At 42.8% G+C, this 22,680-nt stretch overlaps 1 protein-coding gene across 1 annotated transcript; it reads left to right on the forward strand.

Annotated features, from left to right (window-relative positions):
• The first annotated feature begins 1,811 nt into the window (after window positions 1–1,811).
• Window positions 1,812–2,411, forward strand: LOC141041060 (uncharacterized). Its single transcript, XM_073507172.1, has one exon. It carries the CDS (start codon window positions 1,812–1,814, stop codon window positions 2,409–2,411), a length of 600 nt encoding a protein of 199 aa, XP_073363273.1.
• Window positions 2,412–22,680: the final 20,269 nt, after the last annotated feature.

A 22,680-nucleotide genomic window follows, 5' to 3' on the forward strand; every position in this document is an offset into this window, starting at 1 on the left:
CCGAAGACATATAAAGTCGGATACTACATCGTCATTGAAGGCAAGTTCGGGGGCTACTGAGGGAATCCTGGATTAAGGGGTCCTCGGATGGCCGGGCTATGTGACATGGGCCGGACTGATGGGCCATGAAGATACAAGATAGAAGGCCTTCCCCCGTGTCCGGATAGGACTCTCCTTTGCGTGGATAGCAAGCTTGGCGGCCAGATGTGTGGTTTCCTTTCTCTGTAAACCAACTTTGTATAACCCTAGCCCCCTCCGGTGTCTATATAAACCGGAGGGGTTAGTCTGTAGAGGCTATCACAAATCATACAGGCTAGACATCTAGGGTTTAGCCATTACGATCTCGAGGTATATCAACTCTTGTAATCCCTATATTCATCAAAGTCCATCAAGCAGGAAGTAGGGTATTACCTCCATTAAGAGGGCCTGAACCTGGGTAAACATTGTGTCCCCCGTCTCATGTTACATTCGATCCTCAGACGCACAGTTCGGGACCCCCTACCCGAGATCAGCTGGTTTTGACACCGACACCCACCACCACCACTTGTTAGTAGTCTGTAGGATCGTATTCTTGTGTGTTTCTATTGCTGCTAACCATGGCAGGATCACAAGCCGACGAGATCGACTGGGAGAATTTGACGAACAAGGAGCTTCATGATAAGTTTCAGCAAATGATGAGTGGACGGGTGGAAGATGTGCTCAACAGATTTGAAGAGGCCATGGAGAAGATAGATGGCATTGAGAAGGCGTTTGAAACAAAGCTCGATAACAAGTTTAATGAATTGCTCGCGCGTCTTCCACAACCACTGCTCGCTACACCTGTCGCACCTCTATAGCAACTACAACAACAACAACGTCGCCTTCCAAATCAAGTGGGACGAGCACTGCGCGTTCCCCTTGAGCCTGGTCAAACTTCTGGTGTCGCTGCACCTACTATTGATGCTTCTGTAGCTCCTGCTGCTACTGCAAAGGTGGAGGACCATTACGAGGATGAGGTTGATCAAAGAACTACGTGCAACCACCAGCACCACCACCACCAGGTCGTCCTCATGCATATCATCGCAACGGCAGGGCTGCACCACCACCTGAAGTACGAGATCATGACCATCTTCCTAAACTAAAATTGAATATTCCACCATCTGAGGGTAGATATGTTCCTGATATATATCTTACTTGGGAGTTAGAAACTGAACATCGTTTTGCGTGTTTACAATATCCTGAGGAGAGACATGTTCCTGCTGCTGTTTGTGCTTTCACTAGTTTTGCATGTGTTTGGTGGTCTGAACATTGTAGATTATATCCTATTCCAGCTACTTGGGCTGCTTTGAAAAAATGCTATGCGTACTCGCTGGGTTCCACCATATTATCAATGTGAATTGCTTCAAAAATTGCAGCGTTTGAGACAAGGAAAAAATAATGTAGAAGAATATTATCAGGAATTACAAACAGGTATGATTAGATGTGGTATTTTTGAGGATAATAAACCTATGCTTGCACGTTTTATGGGTGGATTAAATAAAGAGATTCAGACCATTCTAGAGTATAAGGAATATAATAATATCACTCATTTATTCCATCTTGCTTGCAAAGCTGAACGTGAAGTGCAGGATCGATAGGCATTGGCATGAACTAACTTTTCTGCAGGTCTACCTTCATCATGAACACCGTGTGCATCCTCTACTCCCACACGTCCTACTGCAGCACCACTGACTTCAGCCGCCAATTCCAACTGAGATACAAGAAAACAGGCACCACCACCACCATCTGCCAGGAGTACACCTTCCGGTTCCGCACAGAGCTCTTCTTCATCCATGGCATCAACATGGCAAACACATGATATTATTTGTCGTCGTTGCAAGGGTGGAGGTCATTATGCTAGAGAATGCCCATCTAAGCGTGTGATAATTTCTACTGAGGATGGTGGGTATGAGTCCGCTAGTGACTATGATGAGGAGACTTTGGCTCTTATTACAAGTGAAGAACGCGGTGGAGATGATTCTGATCATGAGACGCAATACATGGCTCCTGAAGACGCTGACAGGTATGAACGTTTAGTTGCTCAACGTGTTTTGAGTGTGCAAGTCCAACAAGCTGAGCAAAATCAGAGGCATAATTTGTTCCATACAAAGGGAGTTGTGAAGGAACGTTCTGTTCGCGTCATTATAGATGGAGGGAGCTGCAACAACTTGGCTAGCATGGAGATGGTGGAGAAGCTATCCCTCACCACAAAACCACATCCACATCCTTACTATATCCAATGGTTCAACAACAGCGGCAAGGTTAAGGTAACACGTACTGTTCGTGTGCATTTTAGTATATCTACATATGCTGATTATGTTGATTGTGATGTGGTACCTATGCAAGCATGTTCTTTATTACTTGGTAGACCATGGCAATTTGATAAAAACTAGCAGAGTGGCCCGCTCAATGTGCGGGCTAGGATTTGTAAAGTTTAATATTACTATTATTAACTAATTTAAGATTAAAATTAAGCTACTCTTAACTATAAATATTTATTTTTCATATTTAAACAAATACTTAGAATAAATATGCAATTAAAACTATTTGATTTTATAAAGATAAAGTTTGATAGTAAAAACAACTGCTTTAGCATAGTTTGTTATAGTAAGACGCGCAAAAAAGTATAAAATACAAGCGAGGGCATCTTCTTTAGAGTGTTGAATTTAATGCAAGAGTGTCATCCTTAGCATAGTGCTAGTTTTTATAAAATGTTATTTCATATGTAATCATGTCGGTTATGAATTTATTTGTGTGACTATATATATATATTAGTGCATATAAATTGTAAGATGTAAACTTTACCATTGTTTGAATTGATAATGGAAAGAGCAATTTTTGGAATGTTGAAATACTTTTGAACAAAAATCTAATCATGTTGTTTTCTTTTGACCAATCCCAGCGTCTATTTAGACATGTGTAGTACATATGACAAATGTTACAATATGGCCTCTTCTACTATGCTGAAGCATCATATCATGTTATAAATATATTGGAAACTCTTCAACATCCACGTGCACAGCTTAGCCCTTGCTATGATTCAATTTGTATTGGAGAAGAGGGGCGCCAACCCTATGGGGAATGTAGCTATGCTGTACTTCTTCCTCAAGTACATAAATTTTTATTATGTTTAGATGTCCCACAAAATACCAAGGGCAACTCATTGGTGACATTCCTCATTTTTGTTACATGTCTGGACCAATAATAACTGTATTTCCCATGCAAGAGGTAGATGAATACCATCCTCAATACTCGATACCTCAGTGGTAGATACACATAAGGATACATCTATTAGATGGTATTAATGTTGAATGCACATATGGCAAGTACGACATGCTTATTTTGATAACTTAAAGGAAGAACATCAGATGTTTTTAGATCAGCATGTGATTTAAGGTTAGATCAGCATGTGATTTAAGGTTATATCACACGGATGTCTTTAGAAGCTTTGAGTGGCTAAGTACATACAAAATCATTTAGTACCAATCATATTCTTCAGTGTGTTTATAGAAGGTATTCTCTAATATAGTTATATATAATTGTCATAGAAATAGGAAGAACTACATAAGTAATGTGCAATGGCTGGCTTCATTCATAATTTATAGTTCATGCATTATGAGAAACTAAATTCCAAAATGATTGTTCAACTCAATTATGTGCCAACTAATATTGGAAGTATGATAAGAAATATAAGGACATGCCAATTATATCTATGAGGGAACATTAGAGAGAAAAATCTCTGAAGTGAGGAGAGATTTTAACCAGCAAGCATATCAAATGATTAAGCAACATTGGCATTAATCATTTGGTCTTCTGCATTGAAAAAAATAGTCATATACATTGATCTATGGAGTGCAGTACACAATAGGTGCTCATAAATCAACCTAGTGCATAGAATAATACGTGGTATATGAGGACTGAGGAGCTGTGTCTCCATCCTTCTAAATTTCTCTTTGTCCGTTGCCAGCACAACTTTGACAGTCCTATGAAGAATATTTACACCAGAATTACTGACAAATCAAAAGGCCACCAGCTTCTGTACACGTCTTTGATTTCCCATCAGTGCAATAGCCTCAAACGCACATTATATAAGATAAACATAAGGGACTACCTACCTTAGGTTGGAAACTGTGATTACCATGTTCTTTTGTTTTCCTGCCGACACTGAAACTGTGTCAACCCACAGCATGAAGGTCCCATAGTCATCTTAAACATTTTCAATACCTAAACAACACATCCATATTGTTGCAGTAAGATTTCAAGCTATGTCATTTTGAAGCTAGGGCATAACACTAACCATGTCATTTGTAATTAGTAAATTACCGGGACACCAAACAATTGAGCATGTGTAACTGAAAATAAAATCACTTTTTTACAACCAATTGAGGTGCTATGCAAGAACGCCAAGCAATTGAGCATATGTAGATCAAAACACCATGTGATCTAAAACGAATCAAACATCTGCAATTATATAATTATCCAAACACCATTAGTAGTTAATTAATAGGTTCATGTTAGGTGAACCAAACCTCGTGCTTAGGATCATGAAAGCGCTGCTATTGAAGAGCTCGGCAAAAAATCACCAGGGTCGTTCCCCTACCATGCCTGCGCAGCCGCGCTTGTGTTGCTGGCTCGTTCCTTGACCTGCTTATCTCACTGGTTCCTCCACTCTGTTGCCGCTTTAGGTGCCATGTGTCATCAGCGGCGAGGATGCCGTGAGTATCCAATGTCACAGTCTATTTTGGTTACACTGAGTTGCAAACTCTTCTTAGCAATAAAAACATGTAGACTTGGATTAATGCATCAGCATGTATGTAGATCGGTATTGAGAATAGTAATATCCACATGCAAAGATGGACCATGCATACATAGATTGGAAATTTGGGATATGATAATATCCATGCGTACATTTGCATGCAGACTTTGAATTTTTTTCTTTTGAGGGATGCATGCAGGGTTGGACTTATTTTTTCTAGGGATGCTTGCAGACTTGGACATGGTAAACCAAATATTCTAGAATGGACACGAATACTGACAACAAAAACCTCATGTTTGAAGGTCGTAAGCCATAATGGGTAGCCAATGCAAAATGTTATACTAATGTTTGGTACAGAAAACTTTATCTACAAAAGACTTCCTTCCTATGAATTTCTAATCACCAGTTGGCTTTTGTGATTTTCGAGTATATCAGTTGTTTCCTCCTATTAGCTAGCACACTCCAACAAATTTTCTCGGAACTCAGTTTTGTTGAGGAAAAAATCTTAGTAAACATCACATCATGCGGCATATATATCTTGCACATTGCCACATATACATCACAATGATAGATAAACAACTCTAGTTTTACATTGCCGACACTAATAAAAAATATAGAGATTTCATAAATGAAGCTGTTGTAAAAATATATCTATCACATACCAGTACGTAGCTCTGAGTTGTGTGCATGAGGAAATTCTATGATTAATCTTGTAGATATTGCATGCATGCACTTGTCAAAAGAGGCAAGTCTTGTACCTAGCTCTCCTTGGTCCATGAGGATGATGCATGCATATGTGCAGGTCTGCAAAATCATAGCTAGCATGCTCGAGCGGCAGCAGGCAAGTAATATTTTGATTCGTACCTAGCTCCTTACCATAGAGATACAAGGACCATGCATGCACGTGTGATGCGAGGCCGTTGAGTGCTCCTTCCATCTGTGCATAAAACGCAAAGCCGTTGAAGTGCATGCATGAGAATGAGAGGATCGGACGATCCTTCATCTGTGCATGAAACGCAAAGCCGTTGAAGTGCATGCATGAGAGGATCGGATGATCGGCCGAGGGTAGCTAGACAAACTGTACGGAGGCGTTGGCGGCGGCGAAACGGAGGCCGCTGAACTACATATGCAAGTGTGGAGGCTCCTATGGTCGGACGAGGGTAGCGAGGCGATCAACTCTGCGGCGGTGGCGGCGACGGCGGCATAGGCATATGCTAGGTCATCGGGGTTTTTCTCCTCGTCATTTGTTTTGTCTTGACCATGGAAGCTATAATGTTTTGTGATGTATAATCTATATCTCTTTTTTTAGATCTATAATCTATATATCTCTTGGTAGTTAGACAAATCAAAGGGTTATGGAATATTTTTTCACATCAAGGGTTACGGAAAACTTAATCTACGTGGGCTGATTTTAAGGATGGCATTGGTGGGTAATTTCTTTAACTTTAAAGTTAATCTAACGGTTGTGAATTTCAGATGTAGAAAATTAAAGGTTAGATGTTTCTAATTATTGTGGTAATTTCTAGCCTATTTCTATTTTTCTGGTTAACCCATCAAATACTTTTTATATATAATAGATTTTGTACATCATGGGCGAAAAAATTAGTATACTCTTGTTCATAAGGATAAAAATATTACTTTACTTTCTATGACTCCTGATTCCATTTTGAAAGATGATATTAATAGAGATAATAAAGCAAAATAGGAGAAAAATAAGAGTGAAAATCAGACTGTGGCAAAAGAATTTGAGCAACAAATGAAGCCTAATACTAAACCATCTAGTGTTGCTTTTGAAATTAAATTGAAAAGTGCATGTTTACTTGCCACCAAATCTGATATTGATGAGCAAGATTTTAGCAAATTTGTTTGCTATGCTTTTGTGTGCAAAGAGAATTATTTTCATTCGAGGACGTGCCTTCCTCTTTGCCTCCCGCTGTTACTAACATTTTGCAGGAGTTCATTGACGTCTTTCCACAAGACGTGCCACCGGTATTACCACCTATTCAAGGGATTGAGCATCAGATTGACTTAATTCCCGGTGCATCGCTACCCAACCGTGCACCATACCGTACCAATCCAGAGGAGATGAAGGAGATTATGCGTCAAGTCCAGGAGCTGCTCGACAAAGGTTATATACGCGAATCCCTTAGTCCTTGTGTTGTTCCTATTATTCTAGTGCCGAAAAAGGATGGTACATCGCGTATGTGTGTTGATTGTAGAGGTATTAATAATATCACTATTCGTTATCGTCATCCTATTCCTATATTAGATGATATGCTTGATGAATTGAGTGGCTCTACAATATTCTCCAAAGTTGATTTGCGTAGTGGATACCATCAAATTCGTATGAAATTGGGGGATGAATGAAAAACAACATTTAAAACTAAGTTTGGATTATATGAGTGGTTAGTCATGCCTTTTGGTTAACTAATGCACCTAGTACTTTCATGAGATTAATGAATGAAGTTTTACGTGCTTTCAATGGACGATTTGTGGTAGTCTATTTTGATGATATACTGATTTATAGTAGATCTTTGGAGGAATATTTGGAACATGTACGTGTTGTTTTTATTACTTTACGTGATGCACGTTTGTTTGGTAACCTTGGGAAGTGCACCTTTTGCACTGACCGAGTATCTTTTCTTGGCTATGTTGTTACTTCACAAGGAATTGAAGTTGATAAAGCCAAGATTGAAGCTATTGAGAGTTGGCCGCAGCCCAAAACGGTCACACAAGTGAGGAGTTTTCTTGGACTCGCTGGTTTCTATAGGCGTTTTATGAGAGATTTTAGCATCATTGCTGCACCTCTCAATGAGCTTACAAAGAAGGGTATGCCTTTTGTTTGGGGTACCGCACAGGAAGAAGCCTTCACAGTATTGAAAGGTAAGTTGACACATGCTCCTTTACTCCAACTTCCTGATTTTAATAAGACTTTTGAGCTTGAATGTGATGCTAGTGGAATTGGATTAGGAGGTGTGTTATTACAAGATGGCAAACCTGTTGCATACTTTTCTGAAAAATTGAGTGGGCCTAGTTTGAACTATTCTACTTATGATAAAGAATTATATGCTCTTGTTCGGACCTTAGAAACATGGCAACATTATTTATGGCCCAAAGAATTTGTTATACATTCTAATCATGAATCTTTGAAACACATTAAAAGTCAAGCAAAACTGAACCGTGGACATGCTAAATGGGTTGAATTCATTGAGACTTTCCCTTATGTCATTAAAGACAAGAAGGGTAAAAAAAATTTATTGCTAATGCATTGTCTCGTCGTTATAGTATGCTTTCACAACTTGACTTTAAAATATTTGGTTTGGAGATGATATGTCTCCAACGTATCTATAATTTTTGATTGTTCCATGCTGTTATATTATCAATCTTGGATGTTTTATAATCATTTTATATCATTTTTTGGTACTAACCTACTGACATAGTGCTTAGTGTCAGTTGTTGTTTTTCCATGTTTTTTACATCACGGGAAATCAATATCAGACGGAGTCCAAATGCCACGAAACTCCACGATGATTTTTTATGGGCCAGAAGGAACACAACGGGCCCTGGCTGCGCCTGGGGGGTGCCCCGAGGGGGCACAACCCACCAGGGTGCGCCAGGAGGCCCAGGCGCGCCCTAGTCGGTTGTGCCCACCTCGGGTGCCCCCGGACCGCCTCTTTGCTCTATAAATACCCCAATATTCTAGAAACCCTAGGGTAGTCGACGAAATATTGATCGAGTCGCCGCAGAGTCCAGAACCACCAGATCCAATCTAGACACCATCTCGGATGGGGTTCACCACCTCCATTGGTGCCTCTCCGATGATGCGTGAGTAGTTCTTTTTAGACCTTCGGGTCCGTAGTTAGTAGCTAGATGGCTTCCTCTCTCTCGCTGAATTCTCAATACAATGGTCTCTTGGAGATCCATATGATGTAACTCTTTTGCGATGTGTTTGTTGGGATCTGATGAACTTTGAGTTTATGATCAGTTAAATCTTTTTATATCCATGAAAGTTATTTGAGTTTCTTTGATCTCTTATAGCCCCGTATTTATTCTCCGATATTTGGGTTGTGTTTGGCCAACTTGATCTATTTATCTTGCAATGGGAAGAGGTGCTTTGTAGTGGGTTCGATCTTACGATGCTTGATCCCAGTGACAGAAAGGGAAACGACACGTATGTATCATTGCTACTAAGGATAAAACGATGGGGTCTATCTCTACATAGATAGATCTTGTCTACATCATGTCATCGTTCTTATTGCATCACTCCGTTTTTCCATGAACTTAATACACTAGATGCATGCTGGATAGTGGTCGATGCATGGAGTAATAGTAGTAGATGCAGGCAGGAGTCGGTCTACTGATCTTGGACGTGATGCCTATATAATGATCATTGCCTGGATATCGTCATGATTATTTGAAGTTCTATCAATTGCCCAACAGTAATTTGTTTACCCACTATTTGCTATTTTTCTCGAGAGAAACCACTAGTGAAACCTACGGCCCCCGGGTCTTCTTTCTCATATATTTGCCTGTGCGATCTACTTTTTCCTTGCATTTATTTTCAGATCTATTAAACCAAAAATACAAAACTACCTTGTTGTGTTTTATTTCTGTTTATTTTATTTGGCGTTCGATCTATCAATCTACTACAAATGTATCTCACGTCTGTTTGCCACAGCACCGTACCCCGGAAGGGATTGACGTGCAAGAGACAGACATTATTAATCGTCATGGAAATTTGCAGGCTACCTTGACACGCGAACTCTACGACGACGTGACCACCTTTGGACGATCACTATCGTCTGGACCTCTTCTTCAGCATCATCCAGTGCTACAGCCCTTCTTGGAAAGAATTCAGAATAAGATACGGACTGTGTACGAGGCTATCACGTGCACCCGGAGAACCGATGTTGTTCAGCACCAGCAGGAGCAGCCGCGTCATTCCATGCACCGACATCAACCACGTCCACGTCTACCACATTAGCCGACAACCAGGCCACCCCGTCCTGACCAACCTGGCAGTTCTACGTGGCACCCGCAGCACTATGGTCCCACGTCGAGCTTCGTGTTTTCTCCACAGCCACAGCAACACGGTCCCTCGTCGAGCTTCGTGTTATCTCCACAGCCACAGCAGCACGGTCCCTCGTCCAGTTTCGTGTTTGAGCCAGAGCAAACGTCACAGCCAGCAGGTATGTGTCTTCATATTTATTGTTTTCAATATTAATTGACGCGACCTCATTCTTCATGAGGAAACGTTCCATCGCGTAGGAGCCTACGGATATCAGGCGTCTATGTCGGCATCACATGATACGTGGGGGAGTGATCAACATCCCGAGGAGAACATACAGGCTCAGATGTCGCAGCACACCCAGTGGATGAACATGTTTTCGACTCCTCCACCAGGACCCACACAGGATACACAACATGACCAGGGAGAGTCTGAGATTCCTCCTCGTCACATTAGGGCACCCGACAAGTTGGGATGGTCGCCGCTTCCAGATCCGCCTCCCCGCCAGGCCAGACGTCGTCACTGACGCTTCTATCTATCAGTAGAGACATTACCATCTATTTCTGTGTGAGACTTATGTCTATTCTATGTATGAGACAAATGACTATGTACTTATGTACGAGACATATGCCTACTCTATTTTAGTATTCTGTTATCCGAACTATAAGATCATATTTAGATAGAACATAATATTCATACAACGAGACATTACAAACAACTAGATAGAACTACATCTAAATTAAATGGTACGTAACTGAACTCACAACATACAGCATAAAAACTACATGAAGTCATCATCGTCATCCTCGATCGATGCAGAACTCTTGCCCTTCGACGATGAAGAACTCTTGCCCTTCGACGATGCAGAAACCTTGCCCTTCGATGATGAAGAACTCTTGCCCTTCGACAATGCAGAACCCGGAAGCGGCGGCATGAAGATATCATCTTCGTCCTCGCTCTCCTCAGTCCATAAACATGGATTATTTGCTGCAATCTTTCTGAAAGTTTCACTCTTCGGCACCACTACCTTCTTCCACCTGTCATGCAACCTAAGAAGTTCTTTACTTACCTCCTCATAGGTCCTTTCAGGCCACCCAGACCTACGTAATTGGTGAGCCAACTCATTCATTATGGTGTCACTACCGGTGAGTTCGTCCCATGAAACTATCCTATTATCCATCCTGAAATCGGTAGCTAGCCTCAGAAGAGTCCTGCTCATCCCAGGGTGAAAACTACGATCGAAAGGATAATGGGGCATCTCAACTACACTACACTGCAATGCTTATCCACCTCCGTCTGAAGGGGGTTTCATAGGTAGAGAGGAGAAAATGGCGGGAAAGAACGACTACGGTATGGCGGGAAAGGGTTGGCGGTAAATGGGTGGCGGGAAACGGGTGGCGGGAAATAGTTGGCGCGAACATATGGCGGGAAAGGGTTGTGCGGAATACGTCATAGTTTTACAAAAAAAACAGGGATCGTTCGGAAAAAAAATGGTGGCATGCACCAGTCGGCCCACAGCAGGCCAATTAGTCCTTGTCGGCCCACTGCAGGCCTATCGGCCAACTACAGGCCGACTGGACCCTGTCGGCCAACTGCAGGCCGACTGGACTTGATCTGGTGGCCGACAGCCCAATCGGCCAGCAGCAAGCTGATGGGCCACCAGTCGGCCTGCTTTGGGCTGACTAGGCTCAGTCGGCGTGCAGCGGGCCGACGGTGTATTATTTTTAAAAATTCTTTTTTCAGCGTAATATTTGTGTAATTTAATAAAAAATGTATTATCCCGAAGGAGCGCTCGTTAACTAGTTGCTCCTGGATTAATGTAATCAACATCGTGAGGATTTGTGATTGAAGCTTGGGGGAGGAAGGGCCCGCATGCGTCCCTCTGCTGCGCTTCTGCTGAATCGCACGTGCGTGCAGTGCGTACGAGCTGTCCCATTTCGGGCGTTGAAGCAGGGCCAGGCAAACGGTTTTGGGAACCTTCTAGAGGATTCCCTCGACCGGTTTGTTTTTCATGATTTTATTTCTTTTACTGATTTTTGGTTTTTCATGTTTTTTTCTATTTTTTCTGTTTCTGTTTTCTTATTAAATTTTTTCCTTTCTTTTTATTTTATCCTTTTTCGTTTTTATTTTTATTCTTTGTTTTAAGAAATGTTCGAAATTCCAAATTTTGTTCATGATTTAATTTTTTCCCACAATTTAGAAAAAATTATAAAAAATTCACAATTGTTCAGCGTATATTACAAAAATGTACAATGTATATATAAAAATTGTTCAACATATATCAAAAAATTTCAATGTCTATTTCAATATTGTTCAGCTTATATCACAAAAATGTTCAATGTGTAGTTAAAAAATGTTCATCATATATTTACAAAAAAAATATTTAATGTATATTTGACAAAATATTCAGTGTATATCACAAAAATATTCAATATGTATTTCAAAACTGTTCAGAATGTATCCAAAAATGTTCTTTATCTATTTAAAAATTGAACATCGTATATTTACAAAAATGTTCAATGGGTGAATTTTTTTGTATTTTTTTTCTTAATCTGTCACGGCATGGAGTTCAAAGAAATTTGCGCGATCAACTAACCACAAAAAATTAGCAGCTCAACTGGTGAAGAACGCTTACTCGTCGTTGCCAGGTTATGAGTTATAATCCATGGAAGAGCATTTTTTGTTCTCTTATTTTTAGCAGCCCTTCGCTATGACGCCATCGAATGGACCGGCCCATTCAGTTCGCGCCTGCGCGAAAGCTCGTCCTTTTGACGCTAGCGAGCGTCAGGTAGGGACTCCCGGTTGGTACTGTAGCGACTGGACACCTTAGCGTTCCGACACAATTACCGTAGCAGTGGTTTTCCTCCCCTAAAAATAACGGGCCGGCTCAGATTATCGGTCGCTCACCAATTCATGTGCGTAAGGCCGGCTATATGACACAGAATGCATCACATAGGGTTGCCTGTAATAGCCGACAGTGTAGATTCACCCACCAGCTTATCAGAAAAACCGACCAAATCCTCTGATTCTCTCTCAAAAACTAAAAGCCGACCATCGATAGCCACGTGAGGGCCCAGGGCCGGATGCGTCGGGTGCCCCAGGTTCATGCACACATAGACCCACACACCTCCTTATAGCTAGCTTACTTAAGCACACTGCCTATGTGAACGGCATCTTAAGGCTGCCTCTGTGCAACAGTATTCCGTCTACACTACCCTGGACTCGGGGACTGATGAGCCGGAGCAACCGGAAAAGGCGGGAGGCCGGCCACATGCGAAAGCAGGTGCGACTACGTAGTGCGCCATGGCATGCCACGCCAATATGCTATGCGTGGTGCCGTGGGAATCTTCCCACAAAGTCAAAACCGAGTGGGTCAATTTGTACCCTAGCTACCAGGTACACACTTGGCGGGCGCTGCGAGCGCGAGCGGCTTTCACAGTCACAGTGTGTACAGTCTTAAACAACGGGATCGAGATCGACCGACGCGCGCGCGCCTGACCTGCAGGTGGTCCGGCCACGGAGACCTTGGATGCTAGCGTTGGAGTTGTCCACGCGCGTACGTGTACCGGTGTACGTGATGGGTAAACAAACTACAGCGCTAATGTTCTCCGGCATCTGCAGTGTGCGTGAAACAGGATCTGGGGATTGACGAGGAGGCAACGCTACCTTTAGCTTTGGTCAAAGATGCGCCCACCCCAAATACGGGGGCAGGGGAGCCCAGGGCGGTGGCGGTGGGGTGGCACGCATAGCACTGGCCTGGGCGGCAAGAGGAGCCCGTGCCATCGCCGGGGCCGCGGGGAGCGGAGCCCATGCAGCATTTTGTACTCTGCTGCGATCTGATCTGCGCTTCAAGTTCCCGCGCTTAATTTTATTCATGTAGTTCATGGTTTTTCTATATTCTTATAAAAAAAGTTCATCGTTCTTTGCGGCTCCTGTGATTTTTTTTAACACAATACAGACACAGACGCTCATATACACGCGCATACACTTTTATTTGTGGGCTTGTTTGCTATTGCCTCAGCTTGTACTGTACTTTTTTTTTCCTTTTCATCGTTTATATGGATCTTTGTTTTTCGGTTGGATGTTGCTCATTGGTTGTGGTTGATGTACCTATAAATCGGGGCGTTCAGCCTTTTTCAGCAATATAATCTTGTGATTGATAAAGTCACCACATACGTCTGGTGGGCTGGGGATACCATTATCCTCCTAACTATCCAACCACAGGTTGGTTCACGCGGGATCGTGTGGTTGTATGTGCCCATACAAGCCTTTTATTTTGTTTCAATCTAAAAAAGTTTCAGTTATTATTTTTGCAAAATTAAGTTAACTTTCTAGCCATGCAATTCTCTTTGCAATATGTGACTAGTTGTAGAGGAGATTAGGCGAATGTGTGGGACGAACTGCAGCGTCCATGCCAACAAAGCAAACGCAAGGTTGTCGTTTGAGGTAGAGGCAATGACGATGCAACGGTCTAGTTGGAGGGTTGACATTGCGCAGTGGAGGGGGAGGAGGGGTGTGATGGCGAGGTGGCACGATAGCGACACCAACGATGGAACATGGATCCGCTTGCAGATGGGGTCAAAAGCGGGAGGACCAGTCATGAAGATATCACTGGTGAGGTGAAAGGCGATGACGCATGCGCGAAAGAGGGGAAGGACTAGAGAGCTGAGACAAACACACTCGAGGGGGCTGTGATTTTGGGCATGAAGACATTGGGAGAGTTTTGGTCTATTTGACTCGAGATCTAATGATAACAACTTGGTTGACACTTTCTCTGAATTTCAAATAATTGACAAACCTCTTATTTCTCACTATGACACCATGAAAGACAACACTTGCATAAGTAAACTTAAATTAGGCAAAAGCAAACACGTAGATGCAAGACGAAGATTTTTCTCATAGTTCAAATAGTTGGCACTATCCTACTCCACGTTGAGGCTACGAACCACATATCTTTTAGGATTACAAATATCTTTTTTTTTGAAGTAAATCCCTCGCTTTATTAAACTGACAAGAGATTACAATATGGCTGAAGAATTCTAGTCGGGAATTCAGGAATTGCATCAAAGCAAGAACATGAAAATTGCTAAGAGCTTATTTTCCGCATAGATGTGCGCCCAGCCCGCGCCGCGAGGAGTCCAAAGAAATTTGAAACCCTGGAATGGTTCGATCATCCGTCTAATTTCCATCATGATATGTGCACCATTGACCCGAGTTTGATTCGGCTCATGCACAAATCTGCAACTGTAGAGTAGTCCACCTGGACCATAACATATTGATGTCCTCTTCTCATCGCAGCTTCTACACCATCTCGGCATGCCAATACCTCTCTCAGGAAAGGGTCCTCAATGCCCTTATATTTCTTCAGTCTGGCTTCTAATAACACCCCTTGGTGATCGCTAATAATGTAGGCCGAGCCAGCCAGCCATTTACATGCATCAATTACCCCGTCGGAGTTAACAGCTACCCAGGCAGCCGTGGGAGGGTGCCAGCTCTACGGGCCATTGTTCTCCTTAGGAGCAACTTGACTTAGGGGTAGCTCAAGCACCCCTACCAGTTCATCAACTAGTTCCATCGATCTCAGCGACTGGATCTTTTTCTCTCCATGAGTAAATATATTCGTGCTAGACCAGATGCACCACATGATTGTGACAAAGATCACTGCGTCCTCCATCTTGATAGTGTCTGGTAAAATGACATCACCTGCCCATGTCAGAGGATATAGGTGCGGGGGTTTCAGTCATGTTCGCTCGAACAGTGCTACCCAAAATTGCTTGTAATGATCACATGTGATCAACACATTGTAGAGACTTTGTTCGACAAAACCACAGAGTTTGCATGTTGCATTGTCCGCGATATGGCGATGTGTGAGGGTTTCCAGAGAAGGAAGGAGACCCCCTGAGTACCCACCACCAGAAAATTCTGATTTTGGGCAGTGCATTTAGCTTCCATAGGGCACGCCATATACCACTTGGGTCTACTGGCGCAAGATTCATCATTATGATTGTATTCTACCAGCAGTCTATAGGCCGACCTCACCGAATAGCAACTTGATCACTACCTGACCAGGCCCAAAATTCCTCGCCACCATGACGTGGGCGAGGCATAGCCAAAACCGCATGTGCATCCGGTGGTAATAGAACGTGTCTAACAAGTTGTTCATCCCATTCACCGGTATGAGTGTCAATGAGTTCCCCCACACCCAATCAACCAGAAGGTCCGATAATCGACCCATAGTTCTAACAGTTAGAGTATCAATGATCCATCGATCAGTACAAATGCTAGTATCTTGTCCATTACCGATCCGTTTGATGAGGCCTTGCTGAAGCACAACACGACCACATATGATCGCCCTCCAAGTGTGGAAGGCACTTTTTAGGCACCCGACTGATAGGAAATCGGTGTTAGGAAGTATCTTTCCTTCAAAACTCGGGCACAGAGACTTGTTGGGTTTTCAAGTAACCTCCAGGTTTGTTTCCCAAGCATTGCATCATTGAAAGAAGGGAGATCACGAAATCCCATTCCTGCATGATTTTTTGGGACAACAAGTTTGTCCCAAGATTGCCAATGCATTCCCCTTTGTCTAGTGATCCGGCCCACCAGAATTTTGACATGATTGTCGTGAATTTGGAGCATAACCCCTTGGAGAACTTAAAACAACTCATTGAGTGGGCTGCTAGTGCTTGGACCACTGATTTGAGGATAACTTCTTTCGCAGCATAAGACATCAAACGCTCACCCCACCCTTTGACTCTGGACCTCGCCTTTTTCAATCAAATGCTCAAATTGATGATCAGTGAGGCGTCCAGTCGTCATAGGAAGCCCAAGGTATTTTTCAGAGAGCGCTCTCTCTCAATCTGCAAGATATTCCTCAAAACTCCCCTGGCTGGTAAGGGGCAATTAGGACTGAAAAATGTAGAACTCTTCTGCTTATTAACTCTTTGCCCCGATCCCCTACTATAGATTTCTAGTATTTCATTGAGGCGATGGGCACTTCATTTGCCAGTTTTCATAAAGACCATACAATCGTCAGTAAACAGAAGTGAGGAACATGATAGCCATGAGGAATTTGATACTCAAATTTCCGACCGTTGCTGTGCTACGCGCCAGCTGTCCCAAAATATCTACCCACCTAACGGTCATATCATTGAAGGGCATTTATGTCTTATCATGTCGGGCTGCTCCCTAGGCTATAAATAGTCGCCCCCTACAACCACTAGTTGGTTGGCTGCTCCAAGAGGAACTGGCACTTGTCATTGAGAGGATCCCATCCTCCGAGGAGTTTGAGCGAAAATCATCAGTGAGGAAAACCCGAACCCAAACACCTACAAACCCAAAGTGATTGAGCATCACTGAAGAGATTGTTCCTGTGTGGAACCGACGCTTGTTACCTTTGAGGACTGTGCATCCTCCAGACGGTTAGCGTCATGGTCTAGAGCATCCAAGAGGAAATTGTGGATCGCCGACTGACCGAGTCTGTGAAGGTTTGGAAGTCACCTGAAGACTTACCACGAGTGATTGGGCGAGGTCTGTGTGATCTTAGCTCAAGGAGAATACAGTAAGGACTGTGTGTCCTCGGGTTTAAATACCTAGCCGCTCCAACTAGACGTACGACTGTCATAGCAGTTGGAACTGGTCTACCAAATCATCGTCTTCACCAAGCTACTGGTTCTATTTCCTCAACCCTTTCATTTCCTCGTTCATGTGTTGATGAAAGTGATCGTTACTGCTTGAAGACTTTGACTGAAGACTTTCTCAATTTCCTCCATCCTAATTCTTCAGTCACTTTGTCTTCAACCTGCTTATCCTATTTACACGCTACTTGTACTTTGTGTATGTTTCATTTCATCATGATGACTATGCTACTGCTCTGTTATGCATGCACCCGAGTACTTATTCCACCGCAAGTAGTTCATGACTTAGGAAATTCCTCAAGTTGAATTTCCTTAGTGAAGAATTTGTAAAAATTGCCTATTCACCCCCCTCTAGTCGATATAACGCACATTCAATTGGTACCAGAACAAGGTACTCCCTTGTTCTGTGTGATTTTGGTTTAACCACCTGGAGTTTTAGTTATGTTGACTGCATGCATGATCAAGGTCTCGGCTGGGTGTCCTACCTTCGATGGGACAGACTACCCCTACTGGAAGAATAAGATGCGCATGCATCTTGAGGCAATTGACAATGATCTCTGGTGAGGAAATTCCAGAAGTTCTCAAGGCGTGGTCGCTTTGGAAAATCTTCAATAAGTGATGACATGAGATCAGATTCCTCATCCCGCAATTTCAAGAAGAGGACTTGCCACAAACGCAAGAAACCTGGCCACTACATTACTGTTTGTCCTCAGTGGGCGAAGGAAGCAAAGAAGAATAAGTACAAGGATGATAGTTCTGATGACTCGAAGAAGAAGAAGAACTCTTCAAATTCCTCATCGACCAAATCTTCAAAGTATTCATCTCAGAAGAAGAGCAGTTCCAAAAAGGCTCGGGCATTCATTGGCAAGGAAATGGACTCTGAAGCTGAATCTGAGGAAAATGAGGAAGTGGAGGAATCTGAGGAGTCGGACTCTGGTGTGGCGAGCCTAGCCCTCGCTACGGCTTTCGTCAGCAAGTCCATCTTCAACTCTGAGGAAAATGACTTCCCCAACACTGCTGACGACGGCGACGATGACTACGCTCCCACCTATTGCTTCATGGCAAAAGGTGCCAAGGTACTCAAATATCCCTCCTCCGAATCAAGTGAGGATGAATCTGATGAAAATCTCAAACCTAGCTATTCCAAGCTTGCTAAGATTGCTGTAAAACAACAAAAGGCTTTTGAAAAGGTTCAAAATATGCTAGACAAAAGCGATGACCTGTTGGGTGAAGAAATGGATCAAACTCAAACTCTGACTGAAAATCTTCAGAGACTTAAGACTAAGTTTGATAACCTTCAGAGTCATCATAACATTCTCTTAGCTGATCATGAGAAACTTTCTTATGAATTTCTTCAAAGAAAGCAAGATCTTAAGAAGCTAAGGGTGAGTTATGAAGATCTTCAGAAGGAGCGTGATTCATTGCTTGCTCAACAGATCGGTTCCGCTCAGGACGAATTCATTCCACCATATTTGAAATGCATTGAACGAGAATCTGCTAATTCTTCACCTGAAAGTTCAAATGCTTCTATTGCTGCAAATTCTTCAACTGTCTCTGTGGTCACAAATTCCTCATCTGAGGATACCACTGAAGGAAATATGCCCTAGAGGCAATAATAAAGTTGTTATTTATATTTCCTTATATCATTATAAATGTTTATTATTCATGCTAGAATTGTATTAACCGGGAACTTGATACATGTGTGGATACATAGACAAAACACAGTGTCCCTGGTAAGCCTCTACTAGACTAGCTCGTTAATCAAAGATGGTTAATTTTCCTAGCCATAGATATGTGTTGTCATGTGATGAACGGGGTCACATCATTAGGAGAATGATGTGATGGACAAGACCCATCTGTTAGCTTAGCATGTTGATCGTTAAGTTTTGTTGCTATTGCTTTCTTCATGTCAAATACATATTCCTTCGACTGTGAGATTATGCAACTCCCGAATACCGGAGGAATACCTTGTGTGCTATCAAACGTCACAATGTAACTGGGTGATTACAAAGATGCTCTATAGGTATCTCCGAAGGTGTTTGTTGGGCTGGCATAGATCGAGATTCGGATTTGTCACTACGAGTATCGGAGAGGTATCTCTGGGCCCTCTCGGCAATGCACATCATGATAAGCCTTGATAGCAATGTGACTAATGAGTTAGTTGAGGGATGATTCATTACGGAACGAGTAAAGAGACTTGCCGGTAACGAGATTGAACTAGGTATGAAGATACCGACGATCGAATCTCGGGCAAGTAACATACCGATGACAAAGGGAATAACATATGTTGTCATTACTGTATGACCGATAAAGATCTTCATAGAATATGTGGGAACCAATATGAGCATCCAGGTTCTGCTATTGTTTATGGCCGGAGAGGTGTCTCGGTCATGTTTACATAGTTCTCAAACCCGTAGGGTCCGCACGCTTAACGTTCGATGACGATTTGTATTATATGAGTTATGTGATTTGGTGACCGAATGTTGTTCGGAGTCCCGGATGAGATCACGGACATGACGAGGAGTCTCGAAATGGTCGAGAGGTAAATATTCATATATAGGACGATAGTATTTGGACACCGAAAGTGTTCCGGAGGCACCGGGTACATATCGGGTCACCGGAAGGGGTTCCGGGCAACCCCCGGCATGGTATATGGGCTCAATGGGCCTAGGGAGGGACAGACCAGCCCACAGGGGGCTGGTGCGTGATGACCCACAAGTATAGGGGATCAATTGTAGCTCTTTTCGATAAGTAAGAGTGTCGAACCCAACGAGGAGCAGAAGGAAATGACAAGTAGTTTTCAGTAAGGTAATGTCTGCAAGTGCTGAAATTGTAAAAAGCAGAGTAGTTTGATAGCAAGATAAGTTGTAACGAGCAAGTAATGATAATAGTAACAAGTATGCAGCAAGATAGCCCAATCCTTTTGAGGCAAAGGACAGGCCAAAAAGGTCTCTTATGATAAGCAAAGTGTTCTTGATGGCACACGGGAATTTCCTCTAGTCACTTTCTTCATGTTGGTTTGATTTGTGTTCGCTACTTTGATAATTTGATATGTGGGTGCACCAGTGCTTAGGTGCTGTTCTTACTTGCAAAATCCTCCTACTTATGATTAACCCTCCCGCAAGCATCCACAACTACGAGAAAAGTATTAAGAATAAATTCTAACCATAGCATTAAACTCTTGGATCCAATCGGTCCCTTACGGAATAGCGCATAAATTGGGGTTTATGCTTCTGTGACTCTCGCAACCGATCATCTAACTGCTACTCCACAATGCATTCCCTTAGGCCCAAATATGGTGAAGTTTCATGTAGTCGACGTTCACATGACACCACTAAGGTAATCACAACATACATACTATCAAAATATTGAACACATATCAAATTCACATGATTACTTGCAACATAATTTCTCCCGTGACCTCAAGAACAAAAGTAACTACTCACAAATGATAAACATGTTCATGATCAGAGGAGTATTAAATAGCATAAGGGATCTGAACATATAATCTTCCACCAAATAAACCATATAGTAATCAACTACAAGATGTAATCAACACTACTAGTCACCCACAAGCACCAATCTATAGTTCCGGTAACAAGATTGAATTCAAGAGATGAACTAGGGTTTGAGATGAGATGGTGCTGTTGAAGATGTTGATGGAGATTTCCCTCCCCAAGATGGGAGAGTTGTTGGTGATGATGATGACGATGATTTCCCCCTCCGGGAGGGAAGTTCCCCCGGCGGAATCGCTCCGCCGGAGGGAAAAAGTGCTCCTGCCCAAGTTCCGTCTCGAGACGGCTGCGCTCTATTCCGAAAGCCTTCTCCTTATTTTTTATAGGTCAAAATGACCTATATACCAGAAGATGGGCACCGGAGGTGGGCCGAGGAGGGCACAACTCACCAGGGCGCGCCCAGGTGGGTTGTGCCCACCTGGTGGGCCCCCTCTGGTAGTTATTTGCTCCAATATTTATTATATATTCCATAAAAGATCTCCGTGGAGTTCCAGCTCAGTTGGAGTTGTGCAAAATAGGTAGCCTGACGTAGTTTTTTCAGGTCCAGATTTCCAATTGCCTGAATTCTCCCGCTTGGTGTGTACCTTGCAAATTATGAGAGAAAAGGCATTAGAATTACTCCAAAAAGCATTATTATGGATAAAAACATTATAAATAACAGTAAGAAAACATGATGCAAAATGGACGTATCAGTGTGCCCCTCCACCAGGCCGGCCAGCCCTAGGGAAGGCAAGGGAGGAGGGCTAGCCCCTCTTTCCTTCCCCTTCTCAACGGAGAAAGGAAAGGGGGGGGTACCTCCTGCTTCCTTCTCCTAGTGCCAAAACAAGGAGGGGGGGGGCTAATTGGGGTGGGAGCCCAAGTAGGACTCGACCTACTTGGGCGCCCCCCTGGCTGCTTCTTCCCCACTCCAACCTATATATATGTGGCGAGGGGGGGTGCCTAGAGGACACACAAACATCTATTAGCCATGTGCGGCGCCCCCCTCCACAGTTTACACCTCCGGTCATATTTTCGTAGTGCTTAGGCGAAGCCCTGTGCGGATCACTCACTAGTGCGCGTCGGTGCTATACAAACGATTTTTAACCCCTTTTCGCGACGGCATTTGGAACCGTCGCCAAGTGAGCGTGGGCGATAGGGGGGGGGGGGTCCTTTGTAACATCCCAAAATGTTATACATAGGTCATCATATGCATATCATATTTTATTTGCATTTTGGTTTTGGTCCTAGAAATTCTAAGCAACTCAAGGACCCAAGGAGAGAGTTGGGAATTTCATTTATTTTCATATTTGAATTTTCTCAAATTTGTAAAGAGGATCATTTTGGTTTTAATATATTTTCTTTCCAATTATTTCCAATATTAAAAAAATAAAAGAGAGAAGATAATATGACTTCTTCAAAAGAGAGGAATATTGGAGGAAATTTTTAAAAAATCAAATAAATATTTTATTTGGATTTTATTTGCTATTTTATTCGAATTAGAAAAATATGCATTTTTCAAAATTGCATTTTTAGGCCAGAAAAATGTTCCCTTTGTTCTAAATATTTTATTTAGACAGTGAAAATTGTTTTTGGCATTTTTAGAATTTTTTTATTTTATTAGGATTTTTGTTTTTGGTGGAATTTATTTTAAGAAAAATTCCCGGACCAACTGTGCCGAAACCCAGCCGGCCCACTCCCGCACCGCGCCGCCTTCCTCGACGCCGTGCCGCGTACGAACGCCGAGGGGAGTCCGAGCCGGACTCCTCCCCG

The sequence above is a fragment of the Aegilops tauschii genome, chromosome 2 (genome assembly GCF_002575655.3).
Source record: "Aegilops tauschii subsp. strangulata cultivar AL8/78 chromosome 2, Aet v6.0, whole genome shotgun sequence".
Taxonomy (NCBI): Eukaryota; Viridiplantae; Streptophyta; class Magnoliopsida; order Poales; family Poaceae; genus Aegilops; species Aegilops tauschii.